Genomic DNA, 20,590 nt, shown 5'->3' on the forward strand with positions numbered 1-20,590 from the left:
CACCGTCTATTCCTGGAGGGGCTGGAGTGGCCGGCATGCGCGCACCAGACACCCGGACAACGAAGCTTTCCAGGTTCCCATCAATGGGGAGCCCTGGGCAGCACCCCGTGCAAAACTAGGTACTCATGTCTCACACCAGCCCTGTGCCCCCGAAGGCAGCCAAGGCCATGCCCTCCTCTCTCTGGCTTTGGCAACAGAACTGAAAACCAAGAGACCGCCACAAGGCAGCTTGTAAAAAGTTGGCTTTATTTGTTTCTTATTCACCTTATCTCAGTTATGCCGCTTGGGCGTCCACAGTGACAGTCCCCTGGAAGTCGGGGGCAGCCCGCCTCCATGACCAGTGACTGCGGGTCGGGCGCCCGAGCCGTGCGTGGTCAGAGGCTGCAGCAGGGCTGCGGGGCGTCAGGTCTCCGCGTGGGACTGGGTCGGACAAGGCCGCGTGTGGTGTGGTGGGTGCCCGGCCGAGGGGGACAGCCGGGGCACATGCTGGCTCTTTTGTCCACTCGCCAGGTGGTCTGGGCGAGCCCGCGCGTCCCTCGGCTGGTCTGTTCCCTGGGCAGCACAGCCAGAGCCTCGGGGCCCCTTGGGCTCAGATGGGCGCCAAACTTGGCACGTCTACTGGCTGTGCTTCAGAGGCCACCGTGTGCCCGCTGCTGGTGGGGTCTGGTCTCCGAGGGGCAGAACGCACCCCTCAGGCTGCGCTACCTAACTCTGCTGGCCCCCAAGAAGGGCTTCCCTAAAGGCCTTTGAGAAGGTGGTAATTCCTAAGATCTAGGTCACCTATTATTGCAATCAGAATTTGTCTCAAACGTAATTGTCTTTTTATATCAAACAGGGGTGAAACTTAGCAAAAACCAATGTCTCTGACCCTGGTGTCACCGTGGATCTAGAGCCTATCTCCTCTCTGCTGGGCGGTTCTGGTGACAGTGGAGATCAGAGGCATCCCGCCATTTACTTCACTTGTGCTTGGTCCTAAGTACAGTGAAAATGTTCTAAAAAAATATAAATGGGAAGTCTTCCACAGCTCCTCCCCTCTTGAGGGGCGGGTGGGGCGGACACAGCACGGACAGCAAGTTCGGTGATGGCCAGGGCAACCGGACCGCTGGCAGCCCAGAGTCCTCCGCATAGCGGACCGTGCTCAGCCCGGCGCGGCTGCAGAGCTGTGGATCCCAGCCCGGCTCCACCACCGAGGACACCAGGTCAGCCCACAGAGACACACAGAGGGGCCAGGAGGGTCTTCTGGAAATTCATCCCACTTGTTTGGAAGAGACAGTGTCCTAAAAAACTAACTTCAAAAGGGAAAATGATTGTCTTCCAGAGAAACCGTTTCAAACCAGATGTTCCGGCCGGGCTGTGAAGGGCACGCGCCGGCGAGCTGCCCTCAGGCCCCAGGAAACAGCCTGTTGCGGGGGCCCGCCCTCCTGCCCCGAGACAGAGACGCTGCAACGTTTGTGCTTCTAACCAGCGAGACGCTCCCTTTGAGGGGGCAGCCGAGACTGCTGCGGTCACAGGCAACGCTGAGAAGGTGCAAAGGCTAACACAGAAGTGACGTGGACACCGGGGCCACTGGCAGCCCAGCCCGCCTCCGGCGCTCAGCTAGGCAAGACCCACTTCTACAGCTCCGCCGCCAATGCCAGAGCGAAAAGCAGAATTTTAAACTGGAAAATTTCTAGCACTTTACAAAGTGGAATGAAAAGAATATGAAACTCAAACACACGACTGAACCGAAGTCCTTGCGCCTCAGCAGCGCCTGAGACGAGCTCCTGCAGCGCGGCTTCCCCGTCCCCTCTCGGCCGTGGTGGGGCAGGCCGCCTCTGCCAGGTCCGGGAGCCACAGCTCAGAACAGCAGGGCCCCCATGCTGCCGACCTCGCTCTGCTCCTTCACGAAGATCTCAAAGTACTGGTAGATGATGGTGACCGCCAGCAGGATCCCGGTTCCAGACCCGATGGCGCCCAAGAAGTCAGCCAGGACCGAGAGGGCCCCGATGCACAGCCCGCCGAAGGCCGCAGCCGTGGGGATGTACCTGGGGAGGGGCGCGCATCAGCCACAGGCCGCCCGGAGTCCTCGGGCCTGACCCAGGCCGCGGGAGCAGCTGTGCAGCAACCCGCTTACTGTGCCTGAGGACCCCGGCGCCCTCAGGTCACTCCACGACCCCGCACGGTTCCGTCTGCTCAGGCAGCCTAACGGTCTAGACTAGGGCTTGCCGTCTACTGAGCTGGCACACGAGTCACTGGCAGCTACTGAAATAGGACCAGTCCAAACTGAGACGTTGAAAACGTCACAAAAGATTCTGAAGACGGGAACGTAAAATGTCTCCTTATGACTTTTCGTTGTATTTCTTCTGAACGGCACTATAAATCTAGAGGCATCAGAGAATTCTTAAAGGAATGAACGAAACCGCCCACCGCCTCCATTAGGCATCAGAAAATGACCTGGCATTAACCACACTGACTTCCTGGGGTTGAGGCAAGCGAGCTGTGGTCCTCAGGACAGACCTGGGCCTGACTACAGAGCCCGATGCTGGGAACAGCTCTACAGGAAACCAGTCACGTTTGTTCATTCACACACCAAGAGACTGAGCTGAAATAAGCTGGCTTAAGAGTCTAAGGCGCTCACCATGGCCCACCCTGCTGCCCAGGGGCAGCCCCACCGTGAGGGGAGAGGCCTGCAGACCGCCGCAGCCTCCTCACCCTCCCACCTCTGAGTCCAGCCCCCTCGCTCTGCCCGGCGGTCGCGGCCTCCGGCACAGGCCTTCCACACACCGACCCTCCTAGCGGCCTCCACCTGCACTTGGATGCCCCTGAGACGCTCGACCCCCCATGCTCCTCCTGGAGTGCCCCACAGAACCCTGCCAGAGAACCCGGCTCGCAGGAGCACGGCGAGGGCCCTCGGTCAGCACCCTCACCGCACCATCCGCCACAAGCACTGGTCTCCCCGCCCTGGCTGCCCCCCACGGGGGAGGGGCTGAGGGCTCCCGGACGCCTGAAGATCGGGGCCCCATCGGCCTCGGGGCCAGCACTCACCGGTTGAGCTCGTGGACCATGGACGTCTCTCGGTGGCCCCGCATCACCATCTGCTGCTCCTTCAGCTGCTTTGCAACCTGTGTGACGCCCACCCAGGGGGACGACGTGAGTCCAGGCCCAGGCAGACACTTGACACGCCACCAGATGCAGGCGCCCCCGGCACCCACACGCACGGTGAAACCGTGCCGAGGAGGAGGAAGGGAAAGCCTAGTTTACTCTGCCTGCTGCTCCCCAGACGAGCACAGGCTCATCTACCTGGGGTCCGGCCACGGTTGCTAATGCTTTGGAACTGGGCCTAGCAAGGACTAACTGCCATGTGTGTTCACAGCCCCATCCCAGGAGAAGGGCCAAGCCGAGCCCCCTCACTCCAGCCGCACGCGAGGATGCTGGTTCTGCATCAACCACCTCCCAGAGACTGCAACTCCTACTCACGTCCTTGGCAGAGGAGCCCGAGACCTCGATCCACGTCTTGGAGAAGAAGGCGCAGGAGCCCAGCATGAACACGATGTACACCACGGCGTGGACAGGGTCTTCCAAGACAGAGCCGAATGACTCGGGCGGGGACAGGTAGTAGCAGAGGCCCCCCACGGGGTAGGCCCGCGCTGGCCCGCCGGAGGAGGTGTCCTGGGGGGATTTAGGGAGTGGTGAGCGCTGCCCGTCACCCCACCTCAGCACAGAGACAGTTCCGAGCAGAGGCCCTCGGGGCAGCTGTCCCACCCAGAGAAACGTCCCTGAACCTGTGCCAAGCCCAACTAGAAAGCGTCGTAGGGCGAAACAACGCTGGCCGTGAGCAAGGCCCACGGCGCCAGCACGGCCCAGCCACAGCCTCACCCCGTGTCCGGCCCCTCACGGGCTCCTGGGTCGCCACACTTACAGACCAGGTGCCCAGCAGGCTGACCAGCAGGTTGCCGCTGAAGCGGGCGGACAGCATCTGGGAGATGACGTACAGGTTGGACACGAGGGCGGACTGCAGGATGATGGGGATGTTGGACGTGTAGAAGAGCTTGATGGGGTAAGTGTTGTACTGGCCCCGGTACCGGGCCGACTTGATGGGCAGGTCGACGCGGAAGCCCTGAGGAGCCAAGCAGAAGCCAGGTTCTCACCGCGCTCGAGCCTCCACGCCCCCTCCCCACCCGCCACACTCAAGAGCAAATGGACAGAAGGGTCCAAAAAGCTGCTTAAGATGCACCCGAGCACAGCAGGGTTTCTGTCAGAAAACAAGGTCCACCGCTCTACAAGGACACCAATGTGGAACACCCTGGAAGTGCCATCAGTGGCTGGCCGTGTCCCCCCCTGCTTCCACGGCAGCCCCGGACAGGCCCCACACCCACAGGGCCCTTCTCGGATGCTCTCACTCACTGCAGAAAAGCTCGGCTTCTCTCCTTTCCTACGAATACAACCTTTCCCTCTGAAACCCTTGGCAAATAAAAAGGGCTTTCTTCATGTACTTGATTTTGTTTTCTTTTTAAACAATCTCCCAGTGCCTAGAACGGAGTTCAGGATATTTAAAATAAAACCTCAACAATCAAACCCCAAGACCCTGAGGAGCTAGCTTGTCATTAACCAGCATCAGCTAACGGAGCAGACGTGCTCAGTCCTCAGCACCTGGTGGCATAAACACCTGTGTGTCAGGACAGAGCGGCTGACCAAAGACGACAGACACGAGTCCAACTACAGAAAGCAACAGGCAGCTGAGTCTCCTGTCCAGAAGCAAGTCGCGCAGACTCACCGCGTGAGAGCCGAGAGCTCCCGTGAGCACAAGGAAGCCGCGGCTACAGGCCCCTCACACCTGCGTGAGCGGCAGGCCCGAGGCTGTGCTTACTCTCACCTCCCCTGAGTTAAGGCCGCGAAACGTTAGAGCTGCCTCAGCTCGTTAGTCCAGGCAGGTTCCCGTAAGCCCACGGAGCTCCCTCCGTCAAAAGCCAGCTGCCCGTGTCACTGCTATGCGTGGTTCACGCCACCCCTGGGGTGTGGGCATGGGAAATGCAGGCCCTCCTGACTCCCCAGGGCCGGTTCTGGACACACCTGGAAATAGATGACCACCGCAAAGACAAAGATGGTGGCGATGAGGTTCATGAGGTTGGGGAGGTTCTGGCGGTAGAATGCCTCCCGCAGGGCTCGGACCTTGTCGGTGCGGGTGGCCAGCAGGTGGAACAGCGCGATGATGGCGCCCTCGAACTCCATTCCTGTTACGGTGGGGAGAGGGGGCAGCTCAGGGCGGCCCCGGGCATCCCGGTGGCCGGAGCAGAGCTCAGGGCGGCCCCGAGCATGCTGGTGGCCGGAGCGGAGCTCAGGGCGGCCCCGAGCATGCTGGTGGCCGGAGCGGAGCTCAGGGCGGCCCCGAGCATGCTGGTGGCCAGAGCGGAGCTCAGGGCGGCCCCGAGCATGCTGGTGGCCGGAGCGGAGCTCAGGGCGGCCCCGAGCATACCGGTGGCCGGAGGAGCTCAGGGCAGCCCCGAGCATACTGGTGGCCAGAGGAGCTTAGGGCGGCCCCGGGCATCCTGAGAAGGGGCAGCTCAGGGCGGCCCCGGGCATCCCGGTGGCCGGAGTGGAGCTCAGGGCGGCCCCGAGCATCCTGAAAGGGGGCAGCTCAGGGCGGCCCTGGGCATCCCGGTGGCCGGAGCGGAGCTCAGGGCGGCCCCGGACATCCCGGTGGCCGGAGCGGAGCTCAGGGTGGCCCCAAGCATCCTGGCAGCCAAGGCTGCGGCCAGGATCTGAGCTCAGCTTGTGAGCGCCCACATCCCTGCCTCTTTTACAAAGCTGCCCCTTGCAGAGGCTGGAAGCAACTGGGTGTCCACCAGGGAAGCCCTGCTGGGAGAGCTGCCCTGCCCATGCAGTGACGGCCAGGCTGTGCTACGTGAGGGGGGGCCAGTGTTTGCAACGCGCTCTCTAGGTGAAATATGCAACTGACACATTGGTGTCAGCAGAAACCTGTATCTTCAAAACCTTTACAGATACACGCACAGAAAAATCAGAAGCGATGTACCTAAAACTGATCTTCTTCCCTGAAATGGGGGCACACGTGCTGCTCACGGAACCCCGCCACGGGCGCCTCGCCCCTGAAACAGGGGCTCGCGTGCTGCTCACGGAACCCCGCCACAGGCGCCTCGCCCCTGAAACGGGGGCGCGCGTGCTGCTCACGGAACCCCGCCATGGGCGCCTCGCCCCTGAAACGGGGTAGCGCGTGCTGCTCAAGGAACCCCACCACGGGCGCCTCGCCCCTAAAACGGGGGCGCGCGTGCTGCTCATGGAACCCCGCCACGGGTGCCTCGCCCCTGAAACGGGGGCGCGCATGCTGCTCACGGAACCCCGCCACGGGCGCGGGGCCTCACCTCGGCCGGTGTTCACTGTGGTGGGGCTGAACGCCTTCCACACGATGGTCTCGCAGATGTTTGTGGCGATGAACAGGGAGATCCCAGAGCCCAGGCCGTACCCCTTTTGCAGAAGTTCGTCCAGAAGCAGAACAATCAGGCCAGCCACAAAGAGCTGTCAGTATTAAAAAATAAAAAAGTACACAAACATAAAGAGACCGCATGAGTGCTCCCCACAGCATGGCTCTGCCCTTCCTTGGGAGCTGGCTTCTTTGATGGGAACCCCTGAAGGCAGAGAGCACGCCTGCCGTGGGGGGCTCCTCTGTGAACTCAGAAGGGAACACGGGGCCCGGGCCTCTTCTCAGGAAAATTCTCTTGGCCTGCCTCAGCTCTGCTGTCTGGCGGGGGCGGGTGTGAGGGTGCCTCAGCCTCGGTGCCAGCCCAGTGTTACCTGTATGGTGATAAGCAGGCAGACTCCGGCGCCCATCTCGGACGGGTCCCCGTACATCCCCGTCATCACGTACACGATGGACTGCCCGATGGTGATGGTCATGCCGAACACTGCAGACGAAAGGACAGCTGTGTGCTCGGGGCCAGCACGCGGTCCTGGAGGACACGGCGACCCAGACGCCAGCTCCACGCCAGGAGGACAAAGGTGAGGACCACAGACCCTGCCCCCAGGGAGCTCAGCCAGGAAATGCTCGAACCACATCGACAAAGCGCCATCGACGCACGGTAACCCCAACTCGGAACAGAAGCTCGTGGCTCTCATAGTTCCACCTCCTCCTCGACGCATCTCCTTTCAGTGAGGGGCGGGGGAAAGACCTGAAGCGTCACCACCCAGCTCCTCACGACAGATGTGAACACAGCTCAGGGACGACCCCGACCCGCACGCCACACTGAGGCCATCGGCTGGGGCCCAGGTTCCAGGAGTACTCGCCCAGGCCACCAACAGGCTCACGCTTCGGGGCACAGAACACAAACTCGGCGATCCGCTGAGCCTTCCCAGTTTGTATTTAATGCAGTATTTAAGGGAAAACCTATTATGCCACCGATTCGCTCAGCCCACTCCCCCGCCACACAGCTCTCCCGGAGCTCTCCTAGAGGAGGCTTTCCTTTTCACAGACAGTCTCGTGTCCTGTATCACTACATTCCCCCGGGATGCACGACGGAATCTACGCTTTTTGTTGGATCCCATGGTACGGCGTGGATCTTACAGTATGGGACTGCGATTCAACTCCAGCTTTTCGGCTTAGTTTGCCGCCCCCCACCAAAATATACACATTCTACTCCAAAGTGCCTGTCATATGTAGTCCCTTTTTGACTTTCTAAAAGTGCTCAATAAGACCAAATTCTTAAGGCAGAAAAAAGAGCAGAAAAAAAATTTTTTATAAAGTCCAAGACCAAAGAGAAACAGCTGATCTATAGTTCCAAAAAATAACGCACATATACATTTTAAAATCCTGATTTGTGTCTGAAACTGACAAGTTTAAACTCGATTAGTCTTTTGTACTCTTTAACCTACTAACCTAAGATCTTACAACATGCTGGAGTGGAAGGAAATACGGCTGGGTAGGAAAGTGTAATTATCATTTCCCGATTAATTCCTGTCAATCCACAGTCAGGCTTAACTTGGTTAATTCTGATGACTGGTCATTGTTATGAGTGCCGCTTAGATTTACTACTTGGAAAATATCATCATCCCCATTTTTACAGGTGAAGAAACTGGGACACGAGCTGCATCTGACCACCCAGCATCACACAACTGGTACATGCAGCTAAGCTGAAAGACCATCATTCCTCTAAAGCGAATCCTCGTAAACTCCCACGAGAGAAAACCCCCCCCCCCGCCAGGTACCACCACTGGCGAGGCACTCACCGGTTTTTTACACACAACATTCTACTGACCTCTTAGCACAGCTCTGCTTCTAAGTGGAAGGACAGGGCGATGGTGGAGGGCGGGCCCTCCAGCCTTGGGCAGAGACGCCCTTCCTCTGCCTGCTCCAGCCCATCCCAAGTGCCCTCATGCCAACACAGGCCACACAGGGCTGGAGGGCCGAGGGGATTACAGCGATGCCCCCACTCCTGCCAAAGACAGCCAACCCCGCCTCCCGAAAAACCCCAAGCCAATTGTTGATGACCCAAACTTCATAGCAAATTCAAATTCTCAACTACAGACATCTGAACATCATTTACAATCCCACTTACATTTTTGGGCTCCGTTGAAGAGGGCTCGGTCTTTCGGGGTGTCACCAACCTCAATTATTTTGGCGCCAGCCAAGAGCTGCATGATGAGGCCGGAGGTGACAATGGGCGAGATGCCCAGCTCCATCAGCGTGCCTTAGGAAGGGGGGCAAAACACAGCTGACGTCAGTGTGGAGAAGCAAGATGCTGGTGAGAAAATGACCGCACACCACTGGACTGTGTGCCCCAGCAGAAGCCCAGCGTGCTTCAGTCTGCCAGCACATTTCATTCAGAGAACAGCCCCCAGATTCCAGCAGTTAGAGGGCAAGTCAATCCATTCTGTTCAGTCTGCCAGGTGACATTCCCTTTAGGAAGTCACATGGCGTTTAAACGGATTGCTACATTTAAATTCACGAAAACGGGTTCACGCTGGTTGTACAGAGATAAGGTAGGTTTGACTCTTCATCAGTTAACAAAAAAGGGTGACGTTAGAATACTTTCCAGAGCCTGGAGATGAGGGCCATACAACTGTATCTAGTTTCGAGTAGACCTCTACTTCCATTACACTAAAGCAAGCTATGCTTCCAACTGATTTAGAACTTAATGTGAACCATATTTTTAAAACGAGTCCACCAGAAGCAGTATCAGCATAAACATTCAAAATGACCCCTCACCCCAAACAGGCGACTGTTTAGAGTGTACAGCACACTGCTTACGCATTTACTTCTTTGGACACATCACGTAACCTGTAGATGCGGACAAGACACAGCTGAGAAACAAACTGCATGTTCTAAAGAATGTTACCAAACAGGAGAAAGACAGGCTGTCATTCCAGCTGCTTCAAAGGCATTCTAGTCTCCGCACATTACTTAGAAATCTCTACCCTGCAGACTTATCTTCTTGGCACAGGTTTTGCACCACATACACAGCAGTTCTGCACAGGGTGACATGCTGGGTGCGGAACGCGGCACTCGCCAGGCTGCGCTTAGCTCGGCGTGCGAACGCCCCCTCCAGGCCCCCGGGCTCCGGCTGAAGCCCAGCCTGCACCGCAGCTGCAGGCGGCCAGTCGAGCCCACGCAGCACGGGCGCAGGGCGCCAGCCTACCTCTGTTGGAGGCCAGGATCACCCTCATCCAGTAGAACGGGTCAGCTGAGTCTGAAGACATGATTCCAAACAGGGGGATCTGGAAGCAAGCAGAGAGGAGCCAGGCACGTGCTCCCGGCCCCCCACGCCCCACCCGGCCCCCGGCCCCCGGCCCGCGGACCCCAGCCCAGCTCACCTGGCAGCACACCAGGAAGATGAAGAGCGTGATGGCGGTCCAGAGCACCTTCTCCTTGAACTGGATCTGCAGCGGGCAGAGCGGGCCAGGACGCGAGTTACCTTCAGAGCAGAGCGAGCCCAGACGGCAAGGCCGCCCGCCACAAGCAGAGCAACGAAGTGGGCTCCGCTCGATGCCTTGCTCTGCTCACAGGAAAGCAAGGCGCAGACACGCCACACTACGCCCAAATGTGAGTGTGCGTGCTGCATGCCTTCTGTGCACGTGTGTGCGTGTGTGCTCAGTCACATCCAACTCTTTGGGATCCCACGGAATGTAGTCCGCCGGGCTCCTCTGGCCATGGAATCTCCAGGCAAGAACACTGGAGTGGGTTGCCATTTCCTCCTCCAGGGGATCTTCCCGACCCAGGGATCAAACCCACGTCTCCTGCGCTGCAGGCGCACTCTTTACCATGGATCCACCTGGGAAGCCTTTCTGCAGATAAGGCACAGACGCAAAGACCTGCATGTGCATCATCTCGTTTAATCTTCACACGACGTCATGTTATCCTTGCTTTTACAAGAAAACTGAATTTTAGAAAAATGGGCTTCCCTGGTGGCTCAGATGGTAAAGCGTCTGCCTACAATGAGGGAGACCTGGGTTCAGTCCCTGGGTCGGGAAGATCCCCTGGAGAAGGGAATGGCAACCCATGCCAGTACTCTTGCCTGGAAAATCCCATGGACGGAGGAGCCTGATAGACTACAGTCCATGGGGTCACAAAGAGTCGGGCACAACCGAGGGACTTCACTCTCACGTTTGTCTCAGATCCCACAGCTGTTGTGGATTTGAGCTCAAAGCCTGCGCTCTGAACTGTCAGCAATGAACAGTGTAGGATCTGACCCACAATCAAAGAAATGCTGCAACAGAAAGAGATCCCTAAACCAGACCCGCCCACAGCGTGGGAGCGTCACTCCTCACTTGAAGGGGTTTTGTAATGGACAAAATCCTGCTATGCTGGAGTCAACTAATCTGCAACCGTGTTTCTTTTGAGTATTCTCAAGGAATTAAGGATAAGACGATGTAACACACACTGGAGGAGCAGGGAGAACGGCACATTCAACCGACTCACTAGCTACTGGTAGCGTCTGTTTAACCAGAGTTTCCACGTCTCCTCAGGTGTGTAAGGTGATAGGGGACGGCTCAGAATCATTTTACAGGTGACTGAGAAGCAGCATCGGGGAAGCTGAGACACCTGCCCAAGCCCCCTCTGCTCTGAAACCGAAGCGTCTTCATAGCACCTGCAGGCTGCACAGCAAGAATGAACGGCTTTAAAGGCTTAGAAAACACAGGACTTACTCTGTGGACTAAGATCTTAACACAGAAACACCCTGTGAGTGGAGGTAGTAAGTGAACAAAACCGTGTTCTTTAAAGACACTTTTTAAGCTTTGTTCTAAGTGAGCACAGAGCCAGAGTCATGGCTCTCTGGTTAGCTCAGGGCTACAGCGCCTCTGCGCTGCCCACTGTGGACAGGGCTCAACAGGACAACCGCGCCACGGTGGGGAGATCGGACACTGAGACGCTCCACATGCAGCTGGGGAGCATCCACAGAACTCTTCCTCTTGAGAATGCTCCCTGCGCCCCTTCCCACCGGGAAATCAGGAGGCAGCCAAGGAAAGCAACACCCTGTCAGGCTGACGGGTCACTTAACAAGCTAGAAACGATTCTTTACGGGGAAAGATAGTGGACAAGTTTTACAGGACTCCTCATTCTAAATAACCAAGTCTCCTCTCCTGGAAGCAGCCAAATTCAGCAGCAAAACATCAGAAACTGTTTATCCTACTTTTGCCTCCCCTACCTCTGGAGTTCACTCTCTTGGCAGAATCCTCTCAACCTCGACCCTACCCCAAAGCAATTTTCTCATCTGTCTGGCTCCCTGCCCACCCTTTTTGCTCTATCAATACCGAACACCCTCCCACCGACTGGTCTTCTCTGCCTTAGCAGACTCCATACTCCTGATGCCATTAGAATTCCTTTCCTTTCCTTCAAGGACACTTCTCTTCTTCCTTCAAGGCTGCCATCAGACACAATGTCTTCCAGAGCTCACCCCTTCAGGAGCCGCTGCCGTACCTCACACAGATTTCTACTGCTCTCCCACCACACTCAGTTACACACAAGGCCAAGGTCACACATGAAGAGGCTGCGTGAGGGTGGATCCCCGGGGAGCCTGCCTCCAAAGCCAGGCCCTTTCGCTGGGAACACACACACACACACACACACACACACACACATACACACCTTTCCATATCAGGCCCTTTCGCTGGGAACACACACACACACACACACACACACACACCTTTGCATATCAGCCCCTCAAAGCCAGCACATCCGTGGAGGAGACGCAAAGAATGTGAGGACAAAAACATATTCCTACTAATTCTCCGTAAGAACCCGATGAAGCTGTTCTTCCTTGTTTAACGGCTTCGCTTACACTGGCAACTCTGACTGTTTGGGCCTGAAGCTGTGCACGTGCAAAAAATCTTGATAAAGAGTCAACAGAGCTCCACATTTCTACCTTCCCGTGTTTTCATGGACCTGCTGTAAAGACACGGGTCACAATACGCCCTCCTTCTCAGTTCAGTGAGGGCACACGGAGAAGGGCAGACTCCGTTACACATAGGCAAGTGACTGCTCTCAACTCCTTGCAGCAGCTGGACAAAAAGCGCATCTACAGGAAAGGGGACAGCCGGCGATCCGCTCCCGCGGGAGCGGGCGGAGAGAGAGGAGCTCAAACCGGAGAGTCTGAGGCTCTCGAGGTCTTTCACTCAGGCCAGGGTCCTCTTCGGGGCAGCGCAAGCCCCGGGTTCGGGCCACCCGAGGGACGTCCACAGAGTACGCTCCAACCGAAGCCCGACGCGGCTCGGGGGAAAAAGCACGCCGCCCGGACCAGACTCTGGGGAAGGGGCGTCCACTCGGCGCGTCGGGACCGCTTCACCGCCCTCCCCGAGCCTTGCTCCGACTCACCTTCCGCTCCGGCTTCTGGATTTCGGGCAGGATGACACAGAAGGGCTTGATGACTTCCAGAAACTTGACTTTGGGGGGAGAGACAAGAGGAGAGTCAGGGCTGGGGGGCCCCGCGCCGCCCCGGGGAGCAGGGGCGAGGGGCCGCGTGGGCTTCCCTGCCAGGGGAGCGGGGTCCCGCCCGCGCCCGTGCTGCCCCGAGGGACTCACTCCCCATGGCGGCGGCTGCTCGGCTCCAGGTCTCGCTCCGCCTCGGTCGCGCTCCGGCTCCGCTGCCGCCGGGCCTGCTCTGGAGCGCCGCGCCTCGCCGAGAGACACGTCAGTGCTAGCGCCGCGGCGGCCGCTTCCGCTTCCGCTTCCTGCCACGCGCCGCGCCCGCGCGCATCGCCCGAACCGAGACCACAACTCCCGGCGTGCAGCGGGGCCGCGCGGCCTGTCGGGAGTGAGGCCGGAGGGCGGGGCGAGGCGCGGAGCCCGCCGAGAAGGGGGCGTGCGCCTGCGCAGTTGGACCCGCGTGTTGGGACCCGGAAGACGTGCCCTACGCCGGCTTGTCGCCCCACGCTTCGGGGCAGCTGTAGTTCGTTTCGCGGGTGTAGACCATGAGCTCATTAGTGCAGGCCTGTCCTGGGGCCATCTGGGTCCCTGGCGTCCGGCAGGTGCGCGGCGACGGGACCACGGGCATCCTTTGGTGGGCTCATCGAGCAAACCCGCGGCTGCTTGGGGCGCGGGCCCCGCCGACTGTGGGGAGGGGTTGAGGCCGGAGGAGGCGCCCCGGGAAAGGCGCCGTTGCGATTGCGGCAGACGCTGCGCCTGCCCGAGGTCTCCGGGGAGAGGAGGCCTGCTTGGCGGAGGGCTGTGTGAGGGTAGCGATAAGGTTCAAGGCTCTTGGGGCCGTTGGGCGGGGCGAGGGGTGCTGGGCGCGGAGTTTGGGGTTTATGTCCGAGCAGCTGTGATCGCCGGTGGCTCGCGACAGGTAATCGGAGGAAGGAGACTCCGTGCCGTCAGCGTCTGGAGCAGGCTGGCGCTGCTGCCTGGGTTTAGGTGGGGTTCCCGGAGCGCAGCCTGGAGCTGGGACGGATGGAGTAGGAGATCCGGGGTGGCGAGGTGTTCCGCAGTATTAGTTTAGGGATTGCTATTTCTCTTTTCCCTTCCCTCCCGTTTCTAGCAGGTAGCCAGGATTTGTACAGCTTTCCCTCAGGGTTTTTTCTAAGACGGGAACTCCTTTTTTGGAAACCTAACCCGTGGGTGGAAAATACAAATGCCAGCAGAGGTGGGCAGGAATTTCAGTGAAGTGACCGGGTGTGGTAGCACTTGCTATGCATCCCCCAGAGAAAAACGTTAAGTCCGAGCCTCCTCGGCCTGCTTCTGAGAGCAGCCCCATCTTCCCGTGCAGGACCTCTTGGTAATAACTGCTGCAGTTTTGTGTCAGCCCCTGGACACAATTCAGCAGGTAGCTCAGAGCTGATATTAGCACATATGACCATGCACCATCCTAATAGTGAAACTGTTGAAATGCTTTATGGTAAAAATTATCGTAGTAATTGTACTGTTGTTCTTCAGTTGCATATTCAGTGCTTTGTGACCACATGGACTGCAGCACACCAGGCTTCCATGTCCTTCACCATTTCCCAGACCATGCGCAAACTCCCATCCATTGAGTCGGTGATGCCATCCAGCCATCTCATCCTCTGTCATCCCCTTCTCCTCTTCCTTCAGTATTTCCCAGCGTCAGGGTCTTTTCAAATGAGTCGGCTCTTTGCATCAGGTGGCCAAAGTACTGGAGCTTCAGCATCAATCCTTCCAATGAATATTTAGGGTTGATTTCCTTTAGGATTGACTGGTTTGATCGCCTTGCTCTCCAAAGGAGTCTCAAGAATCTTCTCCAACACCACAGCTCAAAAGCATCAGTTTTTCGCGCTCAGCCTTCTTTGTGGTCCAACTCTCACATCCATACACGACGACTGGAAAAACCATATCTTTGAATATCCGGACCTTTGTCAGCAAAGTAATGTCTGCTTTTTAATACTTTGTCTAGGTTTGTCATAGCTTTTCTTCCAAGGAGTAAGCGTGTTTTAATTCCATGGCTGCAATAACTGTCCGCAGTGATTTTGGAGCCCAAGAAAACAAAAGTCTGTCACTGTTTCCATTGTTTCCCTGTCTATTTGCTGTGAAGTGATGTGACTGGATGCTATGATCTTAGTTTTTTTTGAATGTTGAGTTTTAAGCCAGTTTTTGCACTCTCTTTTTTCACTTTCATCAAGAATCTCTTTAATTCCTCTTTGCTTTTTGCCATTAGGGCAATATCATCTGGATATCTGAGGTTATTGGTATTTCTTCTGGCAGTCTTGATTCCAGCTTGGCTTCGTCCAGCCTGGCATTTCACAGGATGTGGTCTGCATAGAAGTTAAATGAGCAGGGTGACAATGTACAGACAATACACTCCTTTCCCCATTTGGAGCCAGTCTGTTGTTGCATGCACAGTTCTAACTGTTGTTCCTGACCTGCATAAAGGTTTCACAGGAGGCAGGTAAGGTGGTCTGGTATTCCCATCTCTTTAAGAATTTTCCACAGTATGTTGTGATCCACACAGTCAAAGGCTTTGGCATAGTCAGTGAAGCAGATGTTTTTCTGGAACTCTCTTTTCTTTTTTCTATCTATGATCCAGCGGATGTTGGCAATTTGATCTCTGTTCCTCTGCCTTTTCTAAACCCAGCTTGAACATCTGGAAGTTCTTGGTTCATGTACTGTTGAAGCCTGGCTTGGAGAATTTTGAGCATTACTTTGCTAGCATGTGAAATGAGTGCAGTTGTGTGGTAGTTTGAGCATTCTTTGGCATTGCCCTTCTTTGAGATTGGAATGAAAACTGACTTTTTCCAGTCCTGTGGCCACTGCTGAGTTTTCCAAATTTGCTAGCATATTAAGTGCAACACTTTTAACAGCATCATCTTTTAGGATTTGAAATAAATCAGGTGGAATTCCATCACCTCCACTAGCTTTGTTCGTAGTGATGCTTCCTAAGGCCCACTTGACTTTGCACTCCAGGATGTCTGGCTCTAGGTGAGTGATCACACCATCATGGTTATGCGGGTCATTAAGATCTTTTCTATATAGTTTTTCTGTGTATCCTTGCCATCTTTTCTTAGTATCTTCTGCTTCTGTTAGGTCCGTACTGTTTCTGTCCTTTATTGTGCCCATCTTTGCCTGAAAAGTTCCCTTGGTATTTCTAATTTTCTTGAAGAGATCTCTAGTCTTTTCCATTCTATTGTTTTCCTGTTTTTTTGCATTGTTGTTTATCTCTCCGTGCTGTTCTTTGGAACTCTGCATTCAGATGGGTATATCTTTCCTTTTCTCCTTTGCCTTTGGCTTCTCTTCTTTTCTCAGCTATTTGTAAAGCCTTCTCAGACAGTCATTTTGCCTTTTTGCATTTCTTTTTCTTGGGGATGGTTTTGATCACTGCTCCTGTACAATTGTACTGTTACAATTAGCTAATATAAATTTTCATATAAACCCAGTGGTTTGTGCTGACAGTTTTAGGCCGTTAGTACCGTAGAATATGAACCTGCTGTTGTAACCACATCTGAGGAACATTCATGGCACAGTTTGGTCTGTGTCACTGAAGGGACTGTGGCTAAGTTGTTTGTGTTAACAGAATGCAGATTGCTTTAGGAGAATCACTGACTTAAAATTTTGTCTGCCCAGTGTAATTCTTTTAAACTATAGCAGCAAGTATGCAGTTTTTTTGTGCTATACACTTAAGATTGTATCATAAATATTAAGAACAACTATCTAAAGTGAAGAGATGACAAAATCTGGATAATTTTTAATATTTTTAAATATAATAAATCTGAGTCTTGTTAGTCTGCAGAACAAAGAAGGAATTATAATAGTAGTGAGTACCAGCCTGGAACTTGTTTTGATTCTGTGCAATAATCTGCACAGAATAAAACTTGTGTTAAATACATATTGTTGGGTTGGCCAAAATGTTCATTTGAGTTTTTCCATGAGATGTTACAGAAAACCCAAATGAACATTTTGGCCAACTGAATACATAAAATCTGTAGTCCTGGAGTAAAAAATGACTTGATTTTTTTTCAACCAGGAATTTGAGTTAGTGCTAATGACAAGTTTTGGCTACAAATAGTGCTCAGAAGTTATGTGTTAAAAGATCAAAGTGCTAAATATGTACATTTCATCAGGATGCTGTTAAAGCATGTGGTTCAGGTGAAAAAATCTGTGATAGAACTTAATTAATTTTGGATAAAGTGATACAAGATCTAAATTAAGTTAACTCTTGTACTTTTCTCAACAAATTGTATTTCTTACCACGCGTCATGCAAATATCAGAACGAGCTGTGGATTAATTAATAAAATTGAACCTTGCTGGACAGTTTGAAGTGCAAGAGCAGCAGCGGCAGTTTGGAAATAGGTGAGCTGTGTGTTCACTCTGATAGGAGCTGAAGTGCAGAGGTTTTAAGAGTGTTGGCCTTTAATGAGAGATGTTTTAAATGGGAATATCAATATTTTAGTTTTATGAGAAAATAGCTTAACTATTAGAGCTGCCATCGTATAATGACTATGGAATGATTGAACATATGATATGTAAATTGCTGTAGTCTGTCAGGCTTCTGTTAACAGAACACCATCGGCTGGGTGACTTCTAAATAAAAGACTGGTATTTCTCACAGTTCTGGAGGCTGGGAGTCTGAGATCGGGGCCAGCACCGTGGGGTCCCGTGAGAACACTCTTGTGGGCTGCAGACTGTGACTTCTCTGGGGGACCTCAGAGCAGAGAAAGCGGGTTCTCTCATAGCTCCTGCATATGCATGCTCGGCTGTGCCTGACTCTTTGGGATCCCAGGGACTGCAGTCCACCAGGCTCATCTGTCCTTGGGATTTCCCAGGCAAGAACACTTGACTGGGCTGCCATTTCCTCCTCCAGGGGGTCTTCCTGGCCTAGGGCTTAGACCCATGTCTTGTCATCCTCCTGCATTGGCAGGTGGATTCTTTACCACTGTCCCGCCTGGAAGCCCAAGATTTGTATTTGTTTAAAATCCTTGCAAATGGACAGAATCCATTACTGCCAAGGAGTGAAGAAATGGCAGGAGTTTAATCAGCTGCAGCTCTGTGCCTCAAGCCATGGAGCGCTTGGCAGTCATTCCTCCAATTCTGCTTCCCGAAAGCAGCGCGTTGGGACTGCTCGGCACAGACTGGCCGCAGCGCTGTAGTGGGGAACGGAGGGCAGCTTAGCCACGCAGGGCCCCTGCTCGGGGAGAGGGGGAGACGGCCGGCTGAAGGGCACCTCTCCCTGCAGCTGCCGCTGAGACCTGGCCGCCCTGGTGAGCCACAGCCCCCGCAGCAGGGATGAAGGCTGATGTCTCAGCACGCAGGCTAGAATGCCCTCCCAGGTGCGCGGCGAGAGACTCCTGAGAAAACACACCACACACTGGTCGCTCCTCTGGGGCTGAACACCAGGTAAAAAGTGAGCCACAGAGGAGAAGCGCTGGTGTTCCCTAAGACCTTGGTAGAAATGCAGGTTCCCAGGCCCAAGGTCTGACTCAGAATCAGCGCAGAAGGGGCTGAGGAAGTGGTGTTGCAGCAAGTTCTCAAGATGATTCTTACACTTTGAGAAGAAATGACCCAAAAGAAGGGCTCTGGTCTGTACAATGTCTACCCTTCCCACCTCACCCAGCCCTGATTACCTCCCGAAGGCCCCACCTCCTAAAACCATCACACTGTGGGGGAGGGTTAAGGCTTTAACATGAATTTAGGAGACATTCTGCAACCCCTATGGACTGTAGCCGGCCAGGCTCCTCTTGTCCATGGGATTCCAAGCGTAGGCTTAAGTTTGCGTAACAATCAAAGGAAACTTTGAAACGGATGTAGATAAAAAGTAAGTGCACTGAAACGAAGTATCGATTCCAGGAGAAAACCTATTGGGTTGTCTAATCAGTAATATAAAAAGGGTTTTGGTGGGAAAATGAGTGATGAACTTTTCAGCTGAATCTCGAGATTTGGCTAACTGCTTTGTGAAGCTTCATGGATTGAGGCTGAACACAATAGTAAATTAAGCCTGCTGGTTAAAAGTTACTTCAGAAGCGATTTTTGTGACTTAGTTGTAAAAAAGAAAAAAGAATATTTGAGACTCAGACTGTTTGAGTTGCCTGGAGGTTCTCTGGAAGACCCTACTTGCAAAGCTGTTTTTATTTGAACTTACTTGGAGCTCAGAGTTCATCCAATGCAAAAAGCCTTTTCCCCAGCGGTGGTTTAACATCACGACTGCCCACCCAAGGGAGTGAATAATGCTTAAGCCAGAAGTTTAAAGGAGGAGGGGAATGGGCAACCAGGGTCCAGGGGCCTTTGAGAAGCCCTAAAGCATCGGCTCTTTTGGAAGGCCTTTTCTCGGGGCAGAGCAGGCGCGTGCCCAAGGCTGTAGGAAGACCTGAGAGGCGCTGTGCTTCTCTTATGGACCTCGAGGCCCCACAGCAGGCATGAGGGCTGGGCAGACTTACCCAGGGCTGGGCCCTCAGCACTCTGCGAGCCCTGTCTGATTACTAGGTGTCTCCACAGAGACTTCAGTGCTCACACATTGCTTTCCAGAGTCAGTTCAGGTAAATCAGGACAGCAACAGAAACTGAAGCCAACCTTGGGGAGGGGAGCGAGTCTGACTTCCGGAGTTGCTACTTTATATTGCTTAGAATACCACACTGTCAACAACATATTATGAAACATGCCAAGAAAGAGAAATGAAAAGAAAATATGGTGTACACACAGGAAACGAGCCGTCCATAGAAGCTATCCCTAAGGACACCCAGACGTTGGACTTAGACCAGGACTAAGTCAGCTGTTTTAAATGTGTACAGAGTAAGTCAGGTCTAGAGACTTAAACATTTCCCTGGTGGCTCAGTGGAAAAGAATCTGCCCACCCACGCAGGAGATGAGGGTTTGATACATAGGTTGGGAAGATTCCCCTTGAGGGAAATGGCAATCCACTCCAATATTCTTGCCTGGGAAATCCCACGGACAGAGGAGCGTGGCAAGCTACAGTCCAAAGGGTCACAGGGTCGAACACTACTGAACAGCTACACGTGCGTGCACGTGAGAACATGCTCACCAAATAGAGAGTATCAGTAAAAACCGGAATTAGGGAGTAAAAGATATACTGAAGTGGGAAAATTCACTTGAGGGCTTAACAGACTTCACTAGGCAGGAGGAAGAGTCCAGCCTTATGGACAGATCGTTGGGATGATCTAGAGGCGAAGAAGCGAGCAAACAGCGTACGGTGGTTGCTAGTTTTGACGGCAGCGAGACCAGGAAAGGGCTCCGTCTGGTGCCGCGGTGTCTCCTGAGGGCCGTGTGGTACGTTTGTATAGTCAGGCTCCTGTCGTCCCCAAGCGGCCACTGGTCGTGGGCACCACTGCGCTCCACAGCGTTCTGCTAGGATGTCCGTTACTGGCAGGCGGCGTACTGCAGACAGTCCCTGGCTTGTGCGTAGTTACCGACCGTCTGTGACACCTTCATCCCCTCTCAGAAACCACATTTAAAGTGCAAACAAATTCAGTCTGATTTACATAGAAGCAAATTACACTTGAGTGCAGTCTAGTCACATACGTAAGTTTGTTTTTTAATAACATGACACAAATACCGTTGATCTGGAAATACACTTACTAGGAAATATTCCGTGTCGGGTGAAGGAAGTGTGTGCACAGGGATGCCTCATCCTTCCAAAACTCTTTTGAGGAACTATGGGACCGACTTGTATCTGTCTCCTAGGGGTTCAGCTTGGATGGGCAAAAAAGCCG

At 54.3% G+C, this 20,590-nt stretch overlaps 1 protein-coding gene across 2 annotated transcripts; it reads right to left on the minus strand.

The window, feature by feature from the left end:
* Window positions 1-229: 229 nt before the first annotated feature.
* Window positions 230-13,188, minus strand: SEC61A1 (SEC61 translocon subunit alpha 1). 2 transcript variants are annotated; one of them, XM_055557491.1, is made up of 12 exons: window positions 13,004-13,180; window positions 12,797-12,864; window positions 9,799-9,864; window positions 9,624-9,702; window positions 8,544-8,675; window positions 6,787-6,896; window positions 6,357-6,510; window positions 5,050-5,210; window positions 3,899-4,096; window positions 3,457-3,648; window positions 3,025-3,101; window positions 230-2,024 (listed from the first exon to the last, which is right to left on the minus strand). In XM_055557491.1, exons 1-12 carry the CDS (start codon window positions 13,008-13,010, stop codon window positions 1,838-1,840), a joined length of 1,431 nt encoding a protein of 476 aa, XP_055413466.1. In that variant the 5' UTR covers window positions 13,011-13,180; the 3' UTR covers window positions 230-1,837. The 2 variants fall into 2 exon arrangements, with proteins under 2 accessions (XP_055413466.1, XP_055413467.1); XM_055557492.1 differs by lacking the exon at window positions 230-2,024 and adding an exon at window positions 4,384-4,508 and having other exon boundaries at window positions 3,049-3,101; window positions 13,004-13,188.
* Window positions 13,189-20,590: the final 7,402 nt, after the last annotated feature.

Source organism: Bubalus kerabau, chromosome 20 (genome assembly GCF_029407905.1).
Source record: "Bubalus kerabau isolate K-KA32 ecotype Philippines breed swamp buffalo chromosome 20, PCC_UOA_SB_1v2, whole genome shotgun sequence".
In the NCBI taxonomy this organism is placed as follows: domain Eukaryota; kingdom Metazoa; phylum Chordata; class Mammalia; order Artiodactyla; family Bovidae; genus Bubalus; species Bubalus kerabau.

Bases quoted from the DNA above. Each gene is read 5' to 3' on its own strand.
- SEC61A1 (XM_055557491.1), bottom strand. The intron at 9,865-12,796 runs GTGAGTCGGAGC...TGCCCGCTGCAG, and splicing joins TCCAGAAGCCGGAGCGGAAG to ATCCAGTTCAAGGAGAAGGT. The intron at 3,102-3,456 runs GTGAGTAGGAGT...GGCGTCACACAG, and splicing joins CGGGCTCCTCTGCCAAGGAC to GTTGCAAAGCAGCTGAAGGA.